The 21,543-nt window shown below is 39.9% G+C and overlaps 1 protein-coding gene across 1 annotated transcript in view; it reads left to right on the forward strand.

Annotated features, from left to right (window-relative positions):
• Positions 1-21,543, forward strand: part of LOC126353769 (peroxisomal membrane protein PMP34-like) — a 67,203-nt gene that overhangs the window by 37,188 nt on the left and 8,472 nt on the right. Inside the window, exons 4-5 of the mRNA XM_050002850.1 lie at positions 4,316-4,467; positions 15,722-15,841. Coding sequence (XP_049858807.1) covers positions 4,316-4,467; positions 15,722-15,841 — 272 coding nt within the window. The remainder of the gene's footprint in view (positions 1-4,315; positions 4,468-15,721; positions 15,842-21,543) is intronic.

The raw sequence follows: 21,543 nt of genomic DNA on the forward strand, positions 1-21,543 counted from the left end.
ACTCACTCATAACCAATATCGTCTAACAGTGCCTGGCAAAAAAGGGGGTGGTGCAACTTGAACATCCACCATACTCACCAGCATAGCAATCCTCCAGACTTCTTCCTATTCCCTCAACTCAAACTAACATTGAAAGGAAAGAGATTTTATGATACTCGTGACCTCCAACGAAATGTGATGTAACTTTTGAACACCACCCCAAAGGAAGACTCTGTGCAAAGTTTCCAGGACATGTATCGCAGAGCTCAGCGATGCATAGTTATGGGAGGTGACTATTTCGAAGGACAATAAGGTAACTGTAGTTCATAGTTCCATCGGTGTTGGTGTTACAGGCCTATTCACTGAACTTTGTCATAGTTTGTATATGCTGAGACAAACAATAAACGATAAGGAATGAAAAGAACACAATGAATGCAGGTGTAAAACTTGGTGTACTGGAAAAACTCCACCAATCTAGATTAAGATGTTGGATCATGTGAAGTGGGTGGAAGAAATAAAGATAACTAAGAAGTCCTTAGTGACTGTTAATGGGGAAAAGACATATTGAACAACCAAGGAGAAGATGGATTGATGTAGTTATGAAGGACACTGCCAGAAGTGGTCTCCTTTAGGATAGAATACATGAGGAAGAGCTGAACAAGTAGAGGAAAAAGTTTAAATAGGCTTGTCACCAGTACCTGGGGAACTAGAACTGCGACCTGATGTGACATCTCTCCAAAGATAGTTTTAACATTACCTAAAAATCCTGTAAGCAAGTAATAGGATATTTGCAGAAGGATGGTACATAATTTTCTTTTCAGCATACTATAAATTTTTCACATTGAATTTTAAATAAATTTCTGTGGCTGTCTGGTGTGAAGTGTGGGCATAGACTTCAATCCGTGTGAGCAAAACAGAAAATAGTACATAGGTTGTCTATATACAGGGTATCCGATTTATCTTCACCACCTATATAACTACAATAATGATCGAAGGAGACGAAATGAATTAAAATTTGTGCTGCAGCTGGGACTCGAACCCGGGTCTTCTAGCTTGCTAGGCAGAAATGCTAATCATTACTCTACCACAGCACAATGGTCAACACTGCTGCACTAACTAAGCCGAGTGCCCTCCCCAACACAAACTTCAATTCATTTTTCCCTTACATATTGTCACTACTGCCAGGGCTCTCCAATATTGGCAATCACCCCAGCATTGGATGTGATGGGTCGTCCTTGTACCATTGGTGACCTTATAGAGCTTATAATTAAATGTTTCCCCAATACATTTAAGTCTCTTTTTTATTATATAATGGTTAGCATTTCTGCCTAGCAAGCCCTTCCCTACACAACAGTATTTAAAAGGACTAAACTACTGTACTAAATGTACCCGTACATAAGAAAACAGTATTGCAATTACTGTTCTGCTAACTTACATTCCCCATAGATGAGTAGCATTTCTACCTTCCCTTCGCTGGTGTACATTCTACTCGCACAACTCTTCAACTGACGATGGTTGACAGAATGACAGGTCTGCATTCTACTTATGTTTACATTTGTCCTCTGTCAATGTCAGCACGTGGGTGTGTTCCATTACCCCAAGAACCTGCACTAACCATTGGGAGCGTCAACGTCAATCTAGTGTTATGTAAATAATAACGTTGTTTTTCAGTGTATGGCAGAACATGATACATTTTTGAATAGGTATTTAGGAGAGGAAATGAAATGCTGAATTAAAAATTCTGGGCGCCATTTAAAAGTCATACTGCTGTTCATATCTTCGTAAAAAACAAAGGCAATTGTGCTGATCGATGTTCCCCTGATGGCTAAAAAACATTTACTTGAAACATTTTGTAATTTGCATCTGGACAAACAGTTATTTAGGGTGTTGAAGATAAGTGGGACACCCTGTATATAAGACCATACTGATAATTTTTTTTTTTTTTTTGCTTGTGTCACCAGTGATTTGATAGAATGTGCTTCCTTAAGTTCCTGATTTTTATGGGTAGTTTGGAAGTTGTTTGTTTATGACAATTTAAACTGGGTTAGTTGGGTGTTCATCATGTTCAATTTTTATGAAGCCAAAATTCTAAGCTGTTTAGGGTGCTGGTGACTCAGGATAATTTGTTCTTTGGTTTCTCTTTCCAATTAGGAAGATGTCGTCTGCAAATGAAGCAGAGTGGAAAGCAATATTCAGGAGTAAATTATTTATAGAGCATGTCCCAGGATGAATTGTCAGTGTTGGAGGATATGACAGACATAATCGTTCAAAGCAAAAAGGATGCTGTAAAATATATACCTTAAGAGCTATGAGTATCTGTTCACCTTCAGTAGTGTGATACAAATCTCTTCTACTGCAATCTCTTTGCTTTTCATATTTTGTAAGATGGTAGTATGGACCGGGAAAAAAAAAAAAAATCAGTAAATATGAGCACTGAAGTGCTTATCTTAAAAGCTGTAAATACTCGTTCATATTCACAGCTGTGAAATACATCTCTTCTACTGAGCAAGTGCTAGTAGATCGTGACACTTCGCCACCCACACGTCTCATAGAAATTGATTCGCCTGGTGACGGCAGTGCTAATTCGGATTACTTAGCTTGTTGCCGGCGTTCTTGACATTATCGGAAGATTGTAAATTAAGTGTTTCTAATCTCATCCTTAGTTCTCATAAGTTCTCGACATGTAAATGTATACAAAATTTGTTTGTTTCAAATATTTGTTTATTTAAACTTTTGGAAAAATAATAAATTATGAATTGCACTTTGAAAAGCCAGTAGGCATTATCTGGCTAATTGCTGTTGTCGGAAAAATGTAAAAATGATGATATTTGCCTGAATCGGTTGCGGGACATAGTTTTTGCGAAATATCGGTGTGTCTATCAACGGATTCATTGACCAACAATAATCGATCCTTGCCTTCTTTTAGAATTCCCATAAGGATAGCAAGCCCAGACCTTTTCTCAATGCGCGATACTATGCTCACAGCACCACTCTGGTGTCACGGGCCACTGAGCGATACCATGCACATGTCACCACTGTTGTGTCTCCGGCTGTTGACCGCTATTTCGCGTGCAACACCACTATGGTGTCGCTGGACAGCAGTGTGTTAAGATATGCATTTTAAACCCAATGTATACTACGCTTTTATACCTCGAATGATAATTCTTGTCAAATCCCTTCATATTGACCATTACTCCTGGGACGCAGTGTATAAAATAAAAACAGGATTTGGCCTAAAATAGAACATGGTGAGATTCTCTGTGAAATAATTTTCCAGTCTCAGAGCAGGTTTTTTTTCCTGTGAAATATGATTTGAACCAATTGGCAGCACAACCCCATGATGCTGCATCTTTGTGATACATGGAGAAGTAGTGTGTGGTCACTGGGCCAAAGACTTGCTGTCCAGAAACTTTCTGCATCTTCCTTTGAACCTTTCTTGATTAATGGATTTAGCACGGAATACTTCAGAGCATTTGGGAAGCATTGTTTTTTGAGTAACTGATTTAATTATTGTGTATCGATGTCCCAATATCATATTAGAATCATTTTTAATTACTCCAGTTTGATTTCTTGATACACCCATTTGATTTTTATTTTTTAAAGATAGTGTTACCTCCTCTACATACTTAGCTGTAGTTATATGTTCAGAATTTAAAACTGCTCATACTGTTTATTTCTATGGTTCAGAATGAATTTTTGTGCAGTATTGACACAGTGATTCACTGGATAATTTACTTCTTCCTGTCTCAACAGAAAAAATTCTTCTCCGTGTCATAACAGTACTGTCTTGCAAAGGCAAAAATGTAATTTACAGGATGTTAACCTCTATCAAATGAAGTATGCTCATTCTGTGAAGTTTAAATCAAGGCCATTATGTTTTCAAAACTTAGAGCTTCTCCTGTATTCATTTCTGTAAGATATTGTGGAGATTAAATATGGTTACATCTTTCCCAGAGATTCAGTAGGCAACCACTTGCCCATAGTTTTTTCAGTATGGTTCATAATTCATTCAACATCAAGTGAGCTATGTGGAGAATTGTTTAAAATTTCAATTGATCCTATTGTGAACTGGGGTATGATTTTCTTTTTAATGTGGAAAATGGTACTGTATGAGCAGCAAGTGAAGAGAGAGTACATTTGCTTGGTAATGGCTGATCAGTAGCTGTAGATTGAAGAAAAACTGGTGCTTGATCATTGTGTTTACATATATTTCAGACCTCTTTTTTTATTATTAGTAATTCCTATTACTAGCTGATAATTAAGAATACACCCCTTCCTATTACTTTTATGTTGTGTTGTTATTAGTCATCTTATTTGAGTATGGTGCTTTGTTTAGCTGTACGTTGTATCGTGGCATGGTTCCTGTCTTGGAGAGCCTGTGTGCCTCAAATTTTGTGTATTTTTACACATTCCATGGCCTTAAGGGAACAAAAGTTCACCCTGTACAGCACAGTGCAGTGAGAGACTTGCTTCTTGGATCCGTAGCTGGTGAGTAAATAACTGCAGTGGTGTTCATACTGGTGTGGTGGGTTCACTAATTTTTTTAAAAATCTGTAGTAGTGAAATGTGAATACATTAGTGTTATTGTCTCAATCAATAAATACATCATTCCTGTTGTCCATATTTTTTTTGGTAGTTTTGCTAAGCCCAAGTGCTTAACGAAATTGGAAAACTGTAGGACCCTGTAGTTTCTCCTAGTTTCTGTGGGATGTTCTGTTGATTCTCACTTGTTTTGGATGCCATTTGACACAAGGATTCCAAGAATGGTAACTTTACACATACTCAGCATACTATAGTCTGTATTTTCCTAACAGAATACTAAAAAAAAATAAACATAATAGATGTTTATAGAAAGCCACAGAGAAGGGAATTCAGAGCTGAAATAACTGAAAAACACACTTAAATCTTTGATGCTGAAGGGACTTGTATCATTTGTCAACCAATGCAACGCTTAGTGTAGTTGTTGATAGTGGGGAGGAAATCTACACTCAATGCTTTGTTCCTGCATAATGCCAAATTCAGGGATATCAGACAGGTGTTGAGGTTCCTTACGTTTCTTCATCATTTCCAGATATGACACATTAGTTCATAGAAATGTTTAGGCTTAACAGGTCCACTTGGAGTACATATATTTATGTACCCCCATGAACCATGGACCTTGCCGTTGGTGGGGAGGCTTGCATGCCTCAGCGATACAGATAGCCGTACCGTAGGTGCAACCACAACGGAGGGGTATCTGTTGAGAGGCCAGACAAATGTGTGGTTCCTGAAGAGGGGCAGCAGCCTTTTCAGTAGTTGCAGGGGCAACAGTCTGGATGATTGACTGACCTGGCCCTGTAACACTAACCAAAAAGGCCTTGCTATTGTGGTACTGCCAAGGGCTGAAAGCAAGGGGAAACTACAGCCATAATTTTTCCCAAGCTCATGCAGCTTTACTGTATGGTTAAATGATAATGGCGTCCTCTTGGAAAAATATTCCGGAGGTAAAATAGTCCCCCATTCGGATCTTCGGGTGGGGACAACTCAAGAGGATGTCGTTATCAGGAGAAATAAAACTGGCATTTTGCGGCTCGGAGCGTGGAATGTTAGATCCCTTAATCGGGCAGGTAGATTAGAAAATTTAAAAAGGGAAATGGATAGGTTAAAGTTAGATATAATGGGAATTAGTGAAGTTCGGTGGCAGGAGGAATAAGACTTTTGGTCAGGTGAATACAGGGTTATAAATACAAAATCAAATAGGGGTAATGCAGGAGTAGGTTTAATAATACATCAAAAAATAGTTCGGGTAAGCTACTACAAACAACATAGTGAATGCATTATTGTGGCCAAGATAGATACGAAGCCCGCACCTACGACAGTAGTAAAAGTTTATATGCCAACTAGCTCTGCAGATGACGAAGAATGAAGAAATGTATGATGAAATAAAAGAAATTATTCAGATAGTGAAGGGAGACGAAAATTTAATAGTCATGGGTGACTGGAATTCCTCAGTAGGAAAAGGGAGAGAAGGAAACATAATAGGTGAATATGGATTGGGGGTAAGAAACGAAAGAGGAATCCGCCTGCTAGAATTTTGCACAGAGAACAACTTAATCATAGCTAACACTTGGTTCAAGAATCATAAAAGAAGACTGTATACATGGAAGAAGCCTGGAGAGACTGACAGGTTTCAGATAGATTATATAATGGTAAGACAGAGATTTAGGAACCTGGTTTTAAATTGTAAGACATTTCCAGGGGCAGATGTGGACTCTGACCACAATCTATTGGCTATGAACTGTAAATTAAAACTGAAGAAACTGCAAAAAGGTGGGAATTTAAGGAGATGGGACCTGGATAAACTGAAAGGACCAGAGGTTGTAGAGAGTTTCAGGGAGAGCATAAGGGAACAATTGACAAGAATGGCGGAAAGAGGAGTGGGTAGCTTTGAGGAATGAAGTAGTGAAGGCAACAGAGGATCATGTAGGTAAAAAGACAAGGGCTAGTAGAAATCCTTGGGTAACAGAAGAAATATTGAATTCAATTGATGAAAGGAGAAAATATAAAAATGCAGTAAATGAAGCAGGCAAAAACGAATACAAACGTCTCAAAAATGAGATCATCAGGAAGTGCAAAAGGGGAAAGACGGATGGCTAGAGGACAAGTGTAAGGATGTAGAGGCTTATCTCACTAGGGTTAAGATAGATACTGCCTACAGGAAAATTAAAGAGACCTTTGGAGAAAAGAGAACCACTTGTATGTATATCAAGAGCTCAGATGGAAACCCAGTTCTAAGCAAAGAAGGGAAAGCAGAAACGTGGAAGGAGTATATAGAGGGTCTATACAGGGGCGATGTACTTGAGGACAATATTATGGAAATGCAAGAGGATGTAGATGAAGATGAAATGGGAGATACGATACTGCGTGAAGAGTTTGACAGAGCACTGAAAGACCTGAGTCGAAACAAAGCCCCGGGAGTAGACAACATTCCATTACAACTACTGACGGCCTTGAGAGAACCAGTCCTATCAAAACTCTACCATCTGGTGAGCAAGATGTATGAGACAGGGGAAATACCCTCAGACTTCAAGAAGAATATAATTATTGCAATCCCAAAGAAAGCAGGTGTTGAAAGATGCGAAAATTACCGAACTATCAGTTTAATAAGCCACAGCTGCAAAGTACTAACGCGAATTATTTGCAGACAAACGGAAAAACTGGTGGAAGCCGACCTCGGGGAAGATCAGTTTGGATTCCGTAGAAATATTGGAACACGTGGGGCAATACCGACCCTACAGCTTATCTTAGAAGAAAGATGAAGGAAAGGCAAGCCTACATTTCTAGCATTTGTAGACTTAGAGAAAGCCTTTGACAATATTGACTGAAATACTCTCTTTCAAATTCTGTAGGTGGCAGGGGTAAAATACTGGGAGTGAAAGTCTATTTACAATTTGTACAGAAACCAGATGGCAGCTAGAAGAGTCGAGGGGCATGAAAGTGAAGTAGTAGTTGGGAAGGGAATGAGACAGGGTTGTAGCCTCTCCCCAATGTTATTCAATCTGTATATTGAGCAAACAGTGAAAGAAACAAAAGAAAAATTCGGAGTAGATATTAAAATCCATGGAGAAGAAATAAAAACTTTGAGGTTTGTCGATGACATTGTAATTCTGCCAGAGACAGCAAAGGGCCTGGAAGAGCAGTTGAACGGAATGGGTAGTGTCTTGAAAGGAGGATAAAAGATGAACATCAACAAAAGCAAAACGAGGATAATGGAATGTAGTCTAATTAAGTCGGGTGGTGCTGAGGGAATTACATTAGGAAATAAGAAACCTAAAGTAGTAAATGAGTTTTGCTATTTGGGGAGCAAAATAACTGATGATGGTCGAAGTAGAGAGGATATAAAATGTAGACTGGCAATGGCAAGGAAAGCATTTCTGAGGAAGAGAAATTTGTTAACATCGAGTATAGATTTAAGTATCTGGAAGTCGTTTCTGTAGCCATGTATGGAAGTGAAACATGGACGATAAATAGGTAGGATAAGAAGAGAATAGAAGCTTTTGAAATGTGGTGTTACAGAAGAAGGCTGAAGATTAGATGGGTAAATCACATAACTAATGAGGAAGCGTGGAATAGGATCTACATCTAACAGTGATGTAGAACAGCACTGATCAAATGAAAATGAAGGAATGGACAAGGAGAAGAATAAAAATGGCCAAGAATTCAATAAAAACAATTTCACCGTAGTGAAATTTCCTATGAAAAGAAGACTCCATTTTTTTATTGGTAAAGAGAGAGCCCATAATATTAAAAATGTTGTGCCAGAATATAGAATGTGAGGTGAATACTTATTTGAAGGGATAGATGATCATGATATTGAGTAAATATCTTTCAAGTTAGTAGTTTCACAGAATTACTGAAACTGAAATTTGTCTGTTAGCTGTCTTTATAATAGTAATGTAGACTTTAATGTATTTATGAAAACTTGTTTGTGTTAGGAAATGTAATATGTTGTAAATACGTCAATATTTTGTTTTTAAATTCAAAATAGTGATCAGACTCACTACATTGATTCTGTTTTTGCCGTACGATATAAATGAGTAATTGGACTCATCCCACTTAGTGAGGTGAGTGCAAACAACAATAAAATTAAAATAATAAGTGCATTTATGAATTACAAATAAATTAATATGTGAATATACGATCTTCAAGGTTGTACAGTTTATGGAACGTAAACAAAAATAAAACAATGGTAATGGTTTGTAATCGAATTAAATCGGGCGCTGGTGATGGAATTGGATCAAGAAATGATACACTAAAAGTAGTAGATGAGTTTTGCTACTTGAGCAGCAAAATAACTAATCAATGACTGAAGAAAAATTATATAAAATGTAGGTACGCAGTAGCAAGGAAAAAATTTATGAGACATAGAAGTTTTTTAACAAAATGTAAATTTAAGTGTTAGGATGTCTTGTCTAAAGGTACTTATCTGAAAAGTACCTTGAGCAGCTAAACAGAGAACCGACTCATGGCGATACCATATTAGACCTTCTTGTGACAGACTCTAACTATTTGAAACAGTTAATGCAGAACCAGGAATCAGCGATCATAAAGCGGTTACAGCATCGATGATTTCAGCCGTAAATAGAAATACTAAAAAAGGTAGGAAGATTTTTCTGTTTAGCAAAAGTGACAATAAGCAGATTACAGAGTACCTGACGGCTCAACACACAGTTTTGTCTCAAGGACAGATAGTGTTGAGGATCAGTGGACAAAGTTCAAAACCATCGTACAATAAGCATTAGATAAGTATGTGCCGAGCAAGATCGTAAGAGATGGAAAAGAGCCACCGTGGTACAACAACCGAGTTAGAAAACTGCTGCGGAAGCAAAGGGAACTTCACAGCAAACATAAACATAGCCAAAGCCTTGCAGACAAACAAAAATTACGCGAAGCGATATGTAGTGTGAGGAGGGCTATGCGAGAGGTGTTAAATGAATTCGAAAATAAAGTTCTATGTACTGACTTGGCAGAAAATCCTAAGAAATTCTGGTCTTATGTCAAAGCGGTAGGTGGATCAAAACAAAATGTCCAGACACTCTGTGACCAAAATGGTACTGAAACAGATGATGACAGACTAAAGGCCGAAATACTAAATGTCTTCTTCCAAAGCTGTTTCACAGAGGAAGACTGCACTGTAGTTCCTTCTCTAGATTGTCGCACAGATGACAAAATGGTAGATGTCGAAATAGATGACAGAGGGATAGAGAAACAATTAAAATCGCTCAAAAGAGGAAAGGCTGCTGGACCTGATGGGATACCAGTTCGATTTTACACAGAGTACGCGAAGGAACTTGCCCCCCTTCCTGCAGCGGTGTACTGTAGGTCTCTAGAAGAGCGTAGCGTTCCAAAGGATTGGAAAAGGGCACAGGTCATCCCCGTTTTCAAGAAGGGACATCAAACAGATGTGCAGAACAATAGACCTATATCTCTAACATCGATCAGTTGTAGAATTTTGGAACACATATTATGTTAGAGTATAATGACTTTTCTGGAGACTAGAAATCTACTCTGTAGGAATCAGCATGGGTTTAGAAAAAGACGATCGTGTGAAACCCAGCTCGCGCTATTCATCCACGAGACTCAGAGGGTCATAGACACGGGTTCACAGGTAGATGCCGTGTTTCTTGGTTTCTGCAAGGTGTTCAATACAGTTCCCCACAGTCGTTTAATGAACAAAGTGAGAGCATATGGACTATTAGACCAATTCTGTGATTGGATTGAGGAGTTCCTAGGTAACAGAACGCAGCATGTCATTCTCAATGGAGAGAAGTCCTCTGAAGTAAGAGTGATTTCAGGTGTGCCACGGGGGAGTGTCATAGGACTGTTGCTGTTCACAATATACATAAATGACCTGGTGGATGACATCGGAAGTTCACTGAGGCTTTTTGCGTATAATGCTGTGGTGTATCGAGAGGTTGTAACAATGGAAAATTGTACTGAAATGCAGGAGGATATGCAGTGAATTGACGCACAGTGCAGGGAATGGCAATTGCATCTCAATGTAGACAAGTGTAATGTGCTGCAAATACATAGAAAGATAGATCCCTTATCATTTAGCTACAAAATAGCAGGTCAGCAACTGGAAGCAGTTAATTCCATGAATTATCTGGGAGTAGGCATTAGGAGTGATTTAAAATGGAATGGTAATATAAAGTTGATCGTCGGTAAAGCAGATGCCAGACTGAGATTCATTAGAAGAATCCTAAGGAAATGCAACCCGAAAACAAAGGAAGTAGGTTACAGTACGCTTGTTCGCCCACTGCTTGAATACTGCTCAGCAGTGTGGGATCCGTACCAGATAGGGTTGATAGAAGAGATAGAGCAGATCCAACGGAGAGCAGCGCGCTTCGTTACAGGATTATTTAGTAATCGCGAAAGCATTACAGAGCTGATAGATAAACTCCAGTGGAAGACTGCAGGAGAGACGCTCTATAGCTTGGTATGGGCTTTTGTTGAAGTTTCGAGAACATACCTTCACCGAGGAGTCATGCAGTACATTGCTCCCTCCTACGTATATCTCGCGAAGAGACCATGAGCATAAAATCAGGGAGATTAGAGCCCACACAGAATCATACCGACACTCCTTCTTTCCACGAACAATACGAGACTGCAATAGAAGGGAGAACCGATAGAGGTACTCAGGGTACCCTACGCCACACACCGTCAGGTGGCTTGCGGAGTATGGATGTAGATGTAGATGTATATGTAGATTCATATTAAAGGTAGCCAATACAGGCAAGAAGAGAATTGAAACTTCAGAAATGTGTTGTTACAGAGGAATGCTGAACATTAGATGGATAAGTCGAGTTACCACTGAAAGGACACTGCATGGGATTGGGGAGAAAAAACTTTTCGGCACACTTGAAAAGAAATAATTTGGGATTTGGCAGGACAAATTCTCAGGCATTGAGGTATATTTAATATGGTAACAGGGAAATTGGGAAACGGTAGGGCACGATGAGGGGGGGGGGGGGGGGTGTTAAAGGGAGGTGAAAATTGTAGAGGGAGACCAAGTTTTTAACTGTAGTGTAAAATACAGATAAAACAGTTTTCGAATCATTCACTTATCTTGCCACTATACATTTTGGTGGTTCACACAATCAGCTTCAGGCCGAGAATCATTTAATTACGTGACTGGTTTTGGTGAAGAGGCGCAGATGCCTTTTCACAACAGCCAACCAAGGGCACTGTAGGTTATGTTGCATCTTTTGCTGATGGTAAAAATAGTCTCTTAGAGAAATAACTTAAGTTAAAGAACATGAGTTTGTAACATTAAATTGTACTTACAGGAACAAGGGGGTTGTAATGTGTCTCCCTATTGCTACTTATTGTATATCTTTTCCACTACACGTTTCCAGTGGGCAGCAATTTATTAAACATTGCCATTCATATTCCAGTAAGTTCAACCTGCAATAGATGTACATGATTTATTGTAATATTTTTTATATACATAAGCATTTAATAAAATAATTGAATTGTGCAGATGTCCATTTTCTGTTGCAGCCAATTCATATATTTAATATAAAGAAAAATATTTATGTTGATAATTGTTTAATATAATAATTGAATTGTAATGTAGAGTAATGAATAACCAAGTTCCAGCTGTTGCACTTTGTCAGGTTTGTGTCCACTATAAGACAGTATATATGTAATATGTACGAGGTGTGATCAAAAAGTAATGAGTTTTTTCCCTTAAAGGATCTTAATTTATACACTAGCATCAACTTTCTCTCCTTCAAGGTAATCCCCAACAGATATAATACCCTTGTGCCAGCACTTTTTCCCATCTTGCAGGCCGCTGCTGGAACTCACTTTTCATTCTGGTGTTCAGCTCCTTCAGCAAATCAGCATCTCATTAGTGGTGGCAAAACGACATTATTTTATGGTTCTCTGCTGCCTCAGTAACAGAAAGAAGCATAGGAGACCTTGTATGATGAATACAATTGCTGAGGTAACTTAATGGTTTTATATTTTGCCACCCCCCCCCCCCCCCCCACCACCACCACCACCACCACCACAAAATAATAATAATAATAATAATAATAAATAATAAAATAAAATAAAATAAAAATCACGAGCATGTGAGGCGTGAGTGGGAGTACTAGCGTGATGCAATTTCAACAAGTGGTTTTGCCACAATTGCAATCATTTCCTTCAGATTGCTACATGCAAACAGTGCATAAGTTCCAGATAGTGTTCTTTATTGACCATATGACCACAAGGCATGAACTCACAATGCACTACCCCATTATAACTGAAGAAAACATTGTGAAGAACCTTCACATATGATTGAACTTGTTGGATTATTTTGGCCTTGGCTCTTCATGCAGTTTCCATTGGGACGACTGGGCCTTGGTTTCTACATCATATCTGTTTAGCCATATTTTGCCAACTGTTTATAATCTTCTCTTTAGAAGTCCTGGCTCATTGACTTCAGTCAGCAATTCCTGAGTAGTATCTATGTGATGTATGTTTTGGTCGAAATTCAACGATTTCAGAACAAACTTTGCTGCTAAACATTTCATGCCCAAAACATCTGAAAAAATTGCTTGGTATGAGCCAGAGGATATGTCCAAATCATCAGCACCCTCTCTAATGGTGATTTGGCATTTTTCCAGAAATATTTTCGTTACTTGTTCCATATTGTCATCAACAATTGATGTGGTAGGGCATCCAGGGTGGCTGTCATCGTCAGTGTCTTTATGACCCTCTTTGAAACATGTATACCACTTGTGAACTCTTGTGTTAATTGTAGCAGATTCATCAAATGCTGCAGTCAACATTGCAAATATGGTACTGCATTTTATTCCATTTTTCAAGCTCAAGTTAATGTAAATTCTTTGATCCATCTTTTTCGAAAGTAAAAATTTGCTGAACACTTGAAAACCCACATAACCTTTTCACGTGCCAACGATAAATCATATATTCAAAAGAGCTGAAAATACAAACATACATCAAGAACATGTGTACCAACAAGATAAAAAAAAATGAAAATTCAATGTATAAAGCACACAAAATAAAAAAATTCCCATTACTTTTTGATCCCGCCCAGTACATCATCTTTGGAGTAACGGTGTATACACAATGTACAGTGAAGAGGACATAAAAGAAATAGCAGTATCCAGACTTCTTACTACTTTGCTGTCCCTGTAAGTACAATTTACTGTTAAATTCATGTTCTTTAACTTTATAAGAGCCTTCTCTGAAAGTCAATTTTTACCATCAGCAAAAGATGCAACATAACCTACACTGCCCTTGGTCTGCTGTCGTGAAAAGCATCTGTGCTCTTCAGTAAAATTAGTTATGTAATTAAACGATTCCCCACCTGAAATTGATTGTGTGAACCATCAAAACATGTTTAATAATAAATGACTGACACAGAAAACTAATTTATTTGTATGTATCAGTTGTTGCAGCCCTCATAATTCCACCCTTTATGAATGAAATATTCGTCTGTAGTAAAAAAGTTTAAGTGGATGGAAGGTTGCCAGTAGTTACACAGAGAGAAAGATATTTGGATAAGACAGACTAGCGTGGAGAGCTGCATCAGACCAGTCTTCAGACTTAAGACCATAGACTATAATCTTTGATTTAACAAAGTTTAGATTGTGTTATGTTACATAAGCAAAAAAAGAATGTTTTGAGTTTGGCTGGGAACAAGGAGCTCATCATTGGTTCCCATTCTTATCTGTAAAACAGTGGTGCTTTGCTGGAGACATATATCATATTTTTGATTACCACTAACAGTCTTCAGAATTCCACTATTTTAACTGGAGGTTGTACACTTCATAATTGGTTATTATCATTATTTTTTTAACTTGTAATGTGGTAACCTATTATGAAACTGGTACTATTTAAGGAAAGTTGGTGTAGCCGTGTGTATTAAGTTCTCCCTAATAATCATTAGATAGTTTATTTCCTCCCTGTCTCGTGGTAACTTCCATCCTCCAACTTTTCCCTTTTTTCTGACAAAGTGGGGTAACTTCTTGATCCAGATTTGGTTGTTTTTGTCAGGTGTGTGTGTGTGTGTGTGTGTGTGTGTGTGTGTGTGTGTGTGTGTAGGGGGGGGGGGGGGGGGGTGGACTGGTTGGCTGGCTGGATGGCTGGCTGGCTTGTGTGCACTCCATACAAATACAAGGGTGGTTTGAAATGTTCTCAGAACGGAATAGAAAAGAAAGGACTTACATCACTGAAACTTTTTTTTATTTTTCAATGTAGTCTCCTTGTAGATTAATGCACTTGGTCCAATGATGTTCCAGTGTCTTGATCACATCTCGAAAATGAGTTTCCTCCAGGCCTGCAAAATAGTTGTCATCTTCATCTATCAATTCTTCATTTGAAGTGAATCTTTGTCCACCAAGAAAAATTTTCAGTTTTGGGAAGAGATGGAAGTCTGACAGAGCCATATCAGGTGAATAAGGCGGGTGTGGCAACAATTCTTACCTCAGATCGTGTAATTTTGCCATGGTTACAGCACGTGTGCACAGGCGCACATCAAGAGTTGCGGCACCCATCTTGCAGGTAATTTTTTTCATTTCTAATTCTTCAGTTAAAATGTGATATACCCTTTCAGATGACATCTGACAAGCGTGAGCAGTTTCACGCACTTTCAATTGGCAATCCTCCACGACAATTTTGTGTACTTCTGCAATGATTTCTGGAGTAATGACATATCTTGGTTGACCATTGCGCGGATCATCATATAAGTCCTCCCAACCAAATTTAAATTCATTTGTCCATGTCGCAACAGTCGAATATGAAGGAGCAGAGTCCCCAGTGTATTCTGGAAACCACCACGAATATCTTTTGCTTTCCTACCTTTGTTTACGAAGTACTTAATCACTGCTCAAATCTCAATTTTTTTATTTTATTTATTTATTTATTTTTATTTTATTTATTTATTTATTTTTTTCCCTCTCTCCAACTTTGCAAGTCAGTACACGAAAACAACAACAGAGCCATGTCACCATCACAGCTCTCTTCCAAGAGCACTGATGTGGCACTTGTTTACAGGCAACAGTCCAATGAATATCACGTGAAGAACACGTTGTGCTAGTGCTGACCTCTCGTGGTGATTCCAAGAACGTTCCAAATCACCCTCGTAGTTTTTCTGCTTTTATGTATGTGTAATTCCTGTTACTCTGTAATCAATTACAATTTTCTATCTGAATGCTCTTAAACAATTTCCTAAATGCATTTTCAGGTGTTGTTAATGTTCTTCTGACAACTCCATTATGGGTTGTTAACACACGACTGAAAATGAAAGGTGTACAGCCAAAGAAGACACATGAAAGTAATGGCGTTGAATACACTGGCCTTATTGGTGAGTAGACATGTATCATAATTTTGTGAAATTAATCAGTGATTAGGTTGTTTGCCATAGTTTGTGTTTAAATTTTGCTGCATGTTCACCTGAAGATAAGTAAATGTGATTGGTTTGCAAATGGGTATCACACATTTTGTGTGTGTGGGCGGGGGGGGGGGGGTGGGGGGGGGGGTGGAGGTGTGTGGGATTGGGTGGGTTGGTGTGGGGGGGGGGGGGTGCTGTGGAATATTAGTCTTAGTGAGGCAGAATATGCTTTTTAGGTCAGGCAAAAAATATGGAGCGGAAGAGTTAACAGTAAAAAATCTAAGTCTGTGTGTTTGGTGACAGCTGAATTGCAAATTTTTTGCATCAGGCTTAACTGCAAGAATCAGTGTTGCTACAGTATCATTGGCAGCATTCTTACTTCAGATAACTTTTCTTGAGGCAGAACTGCCAGTGTTGTGAACAATTTTGATAGTATTGATGAAAGAAAGATGAGCTGTACAGATTTACTCACTGTTCTGCTGCATTTTGTTGGCATTCTCCAGTAGTTCAGTGCTGCATTAACAAATTCATGTCAGAGATGGCTCAGATGACTGGCATAATGTCACCAGTTAATGTTTTATCATTTGCAAGGTAATCATTAAGAATAATTCCTTTCATATTTCAGAAACTTTTGTCATCTTCCTGTCAAATAAAATCTGCTTCAGGGTCATTCCATGAAAAGTGAAGATTTTGTTATGTCTAGGCTGCATATGTAAACTTCGCTATGTCTTGCTTATAGTAAGGTGTATTAGGATTATTCTTTTTTTCTTTTTAATGTTAATACTTCAGTATAATTTGTAGAAATACTTTTCTTTCTGTTGATGGGGAATACCTGCAGTGGACCCAGTGTTGATTTGTGTGTTTTGTTTTGTGTAGACGTTCTTTACTGTTTTTGTCGTTAATGGCGATGTGTGTTTATTTTCTCTTGGTGACCATTTTACCCTTTGAAATGTGCAGACATACAGTGTATAAGTTTTTAACAGTCTAGTTGCCACTGTTCAAATTGTTCTACAATGTTCAGGTAAGTATTTTTTAATTGTATGTGTAATTAGATTGCATTTCTGTAGCAACCACTTGAAAATGGCTAAATTGGAGCTGTGGGAAATTAATATATTCAGAGTTACAGGTAAAAACATTATCATTTAATCCAGCGAGTGTGTGAAACCAGTTCAAAAGAAATTAACTTATCACCACCACATTTTCCAAGCCAGACCTTTTCATGTTTCCATTGTACACAGACATTGATTCTTTTGTAAACCCTCATCGCCAGTTTTGTAAAGGCCTCATCGCTACTGCTGTGGATGCCAAGTTGCAACTGTTACGGTAGGCTGAGATTGTGAAATGGCTTCTGGTACAGTACACCACGAAGACAATTCCTCTTTGCTGTCACTATTACACAGCTATGCTTGGGTCAGGTAACAGGATAGGAGAATGAAGGTTCTACAACACTCGAACAAATTAGTAATGTAGTCTCAGAAATGAGTTAAAAGTTTTACTTACCTTAGTGACTAGTCTGTAACACTGCTTGTAATATAACACTAAAAAGGCCCTCAATGGCTGAATGAAAATAATCGTAGATAAACTTCACAGCACATAGTAATTGCAATTACAACAATTGTCTGTTCAGTTCTAAGAGTTCAGTAAATAACATTTCCTGTCAAAGTCAGCCCTGGACGATGATACATAACCAAATGGGCGAGAGCTGCTCTTCTATCTTCTGAGTAGCCTTCTGTCTGTTGCTGTCCAGTCATTGGCGGATTGTACTCGGCCAGCTGTTGGCTGAGGCAAAGTCGATATCTTCATCCTCAGCACTGCCCGTGGTGCTGTGGAACTTGTGGAAGTGGCGAGTCTCTGTGGCACTGGCACCAGCTTGCATCGTTGCGCCTGTAGTGCTCTTGCCCTGGCTGTGTCTCGTTCAGACGACACAGAAGATTCCATTGCACTTCATTCAAATACTCCAGAGATCAATACGCTTCTTATTAACCATCTCCTGCCTTGGCAAAACGTTTTGGCCTTGGGAGTAGCACACCTTCCATTCGGTGTCTCTTGTGTCCCACAACAAGGAAAACATAAAATCGCTGTTTCTCTGTAATTTTTGAGGCATAAAAAGTGTAAATCTGCTTTTTAAGAAATTATCTGGAGCCAAAATACAGAGTAGTTACATTTGGGAAGAAAAAAAAAACAGGTATAATGTTCTTTGTTGGCTATTAATTAAGTTACAAAAACACATTGATTATAATTATTGTATGAACCTGTGGCATCGATAGTTCGTATCGACCATGAAACTTAATGTCTGTGAACTCTTAAGTGCTCTGTGGAGCCCCATCTTAACTTTACTTTAGTCAGTTCTTTATTATACTTAAATGCGTTATGCTTAAACTTTCTTACCATCGTGGACAATTACACAATGCCGAACATCAATGACTTCACTCACATGTTATCAGGCGCCACAATTTTCAGTGTTATTGACTTTAAACGCACCTACCACCAGATTCCTGTAGTGCCGGAAGACATTCCTAAGAAGACTATCATCACGCCGCTCAGTTTATTCCAATACCACTTCATGCCGTTTGGCCTAAAGAACACGGCGCAAACATGGCAACGTTTCATTGACTCTGTATTGCAACAGTTTGAGTTTTGCTTTGCTTATCTGGACGACATTCTCGTTTTCAGCAGCTCAGTGCAGGAACATGAAAATCATCTGATACAGTCCTCCAGACCTTGAACTCAAACGGTGTCGAGGTCAACAAAGACAAGTTTCAGTTGGACCAGGCGTCAGTCTCCTTCCTAGGTTACACCGTCTCCACTGACAGAATACAGCCTCCCAAATCTTGTGTGCAGGCTATCACGTCTCTGCCACCCCCAGCTACTTACAAAGAGCTACAACGTTTCCTCAGCACCATTAATTTCTATTGTCGCCATCTGCCTTCCGCCGCCGCTGTTCAAGCACCCCTGATGGATGCGCTATCAGGCAAACAAACTTCCTGTATCAAACTCATCTCTTGGACTGCTTGATGCTAGAGGCCTTCAAGGCTCTGAAGACTTCTTTAGCTCATGATGTGACACTCGCTCACATTGACCCCTTAGCAGAGTTATTCATCACTACGGACACCAGCGACAGTGCGGTGGAGGCAGTGTTGCGACATGGTTTCTCCCCTTCATTTCTTGAAACTATCTATGGCTCAGAGAAAATATTCTGCTTTTGATAGAGAGTTCCTTGCTGTTTACGAGACAATCAAACATTTCTGCCCCGACGTAGAGGGACGTTCGTTTTACGTCCTCACTGATCACAAACCACAGGCACAAGTGTTCTGCAACCTACCTGAGGACCCACCTCCTCAACGTTCGCGCCACTTTGACCAAGTTTCTCAATTCACAATGGCCGTTCATTGCATCAAGGGTGCAGATAACATCACTGAGAATTTCTTCTCGTGGATCAGTGCTGTTTCCTGCATCGTTGATCTTTCCGATTGGCTTCTGATGAAGCTTCTCAGGCTCTCCTACGAGACCCACAAACATCACTTGTTTTCACAAAGGCTAAATTTCCTGGTGTTTCCGATGAGGTGTGGTGTGATTCTTCAACTGGCACCCTACGCCCTTTGCTTCCACCTGGGCTGAACCGACAGGTTTTCAATACCTTGCATAACCTAGCCCACCCAGGTGTTTGAGCCACCACACATCTCATGTCAGAATGTTTTGTTTGGAAGAATATCAAACGGGACGGTCAAATCTGGGTACACAGCTGCGTTGCTTGCCAGTGCAACAAGATCAGCTGCCAACCTCCCCTCCTCTGCGGTCCCTCTCCCTAACACTACTGCCGAGACGGTAGCCAAGGCTTTCATTGGCTCGTGGATCACTCATTTCGGGTGCCCGACCACTATCACCACCAATCAGGGTCAACAGTTCAAATCTTCCCTTTTCACCATCCTGTGCAATATCTGCGGTATTAAAAAAAAATACACTCTACCGCCAATCATCCACAAAGCAGTGGGTTGGTGGAGAGATGGCACCGCACTCAAGAAGGCCCTTCGATGCCGTGATTTGTCTCTAGTCAGAAGCTCTCCCATGGGTGCTACCTGACCTAGAGAGGACTATATCCGAATTTCTCTTTGGCAAGAATCCGGTCCAACCAGGGGAACTTATTCTTCCCCCAGGTTAGCGAGGATCTTCTCCCTTTGCCAGATTTCATTAGCCGGATCCGCATGCATTTTCAAGAAACGCGTTTGCATCCGCCAATCAGTCACTCACCGCCCAAGACGTACGTTCCCACTCTCCGACTGCTCCCATGTCATGCTGCATGATGATGCGGTTAGGCAGCCTCTTCAACCTCCTTGTCTTGGCCCCTACAACGTCCTGTGCTGGGGGACACGACTTTTGATATCATGATTAAAGACCACGCACAGACAGTTTCTCTGCATCACCTGAAACCGGCTTTCGTCGACTCTGATGGTCTCTCACTGCCGCACTGCTGCAGACGATCCATCCTGGATCGAGAACAAAGATGTGTTCCTATCAACCTCACCGCACACCTCTTCCGCCAAAGAGTGTTCGCCACCATTCACTGGTTTCCCGACCTCGCCCCGTTTCACCTTGTGCAGGTTTCGAGCCCTCACCTCCAACGTCGCGCGCGCGCGCGCGCGCACACACACACACACACACACACACACACACACACACACACACACACACACACACACACACACGTACTATCAGTTTGTCCTGCAGCGTGCCGCCACATCGAGTGAACAACGTTTCTATAGTGACGTTCGATGACTGAGGGCTTATTCTTTTGACAGATACTGAGGCCCGCCATTGGATGGTCCCTTACACATCAACATTGCACACCACCTCACACTCCCATGTGCGAGTGTGACCAAGCATCTCTATGTGCTTTCATTTCTGCGGATGGCTCGATCCGCTTATGGGCCACACAAGCCTCCGCCACACCGTCGACCGCCTCGCGTGCTTACTCCCGGGCCAGCAGTCGTCTCATCTGACCGCGGTGGCTGACTGACTACGAAGTGGACATGCCTCTTGCCGCTCCGCCTGCACAACCCACCTTGTTAGAGATGGAAGTACTTGTGGTGCGCCTGCCTACTTGCACATTTCCTTCTAAGCCCACACGCCCTCACCCTTGGACATCTGTAGTACTCCATAGCATGGGGTTGGAGAGGGGGGGGTGGTCTGTGTGGAGTCGATAGTTTGTATTGACCACGAAACGTAATATCTGTGAACTCTAAGTGCTCTGTCGAGCCTCCATCTTTACTTTAGTCAGTTCTTTGTTATGCTTCATTCTGTACAGACGCAGTGTCAAGTGTAAATATATACAGCCTACGACATATATGGAAATTAAGTTTTCTTTATCCCAATTACCAATCCCGTTCCCATAAACTGCTTGCGCTTATTAGAGGTGGAAAGTTTATGTGGATCACCTAGGATATGACACCATTGGCACAGGACTAAAACAGTAAAAAGACCTTTACTTTACCAAAACTATGAAATTCCGTTGACTATGTAAGCTAGAAATTTCTAAATAAAAATTCATATGTGGAGCAAAAGAAGCAGTCCAGAATATTGAGTTTCTTCATGAATTTAATTCAGTAGTTCATCAAAGATCTTAAATCAAATAACTAAAGATCAAAGATTTTAAGAACAATTAGATCATTTTCATTCTA

Source organism: Schistocerca gregaria, chromosome 3 (assembly GCF_023897955.1).
Source record: "Schistocerca gregaria isolate iqSchGreg1 chromosome 3, iqSchGreg1.2, whole genome shotgun sequence".
Lineage (NCBI taxonomy): Eukaryota > Metazoa > Arthropoda > Insecta > Orthoptera > Acrididae > Schistocerca > Schistocerca gregaria.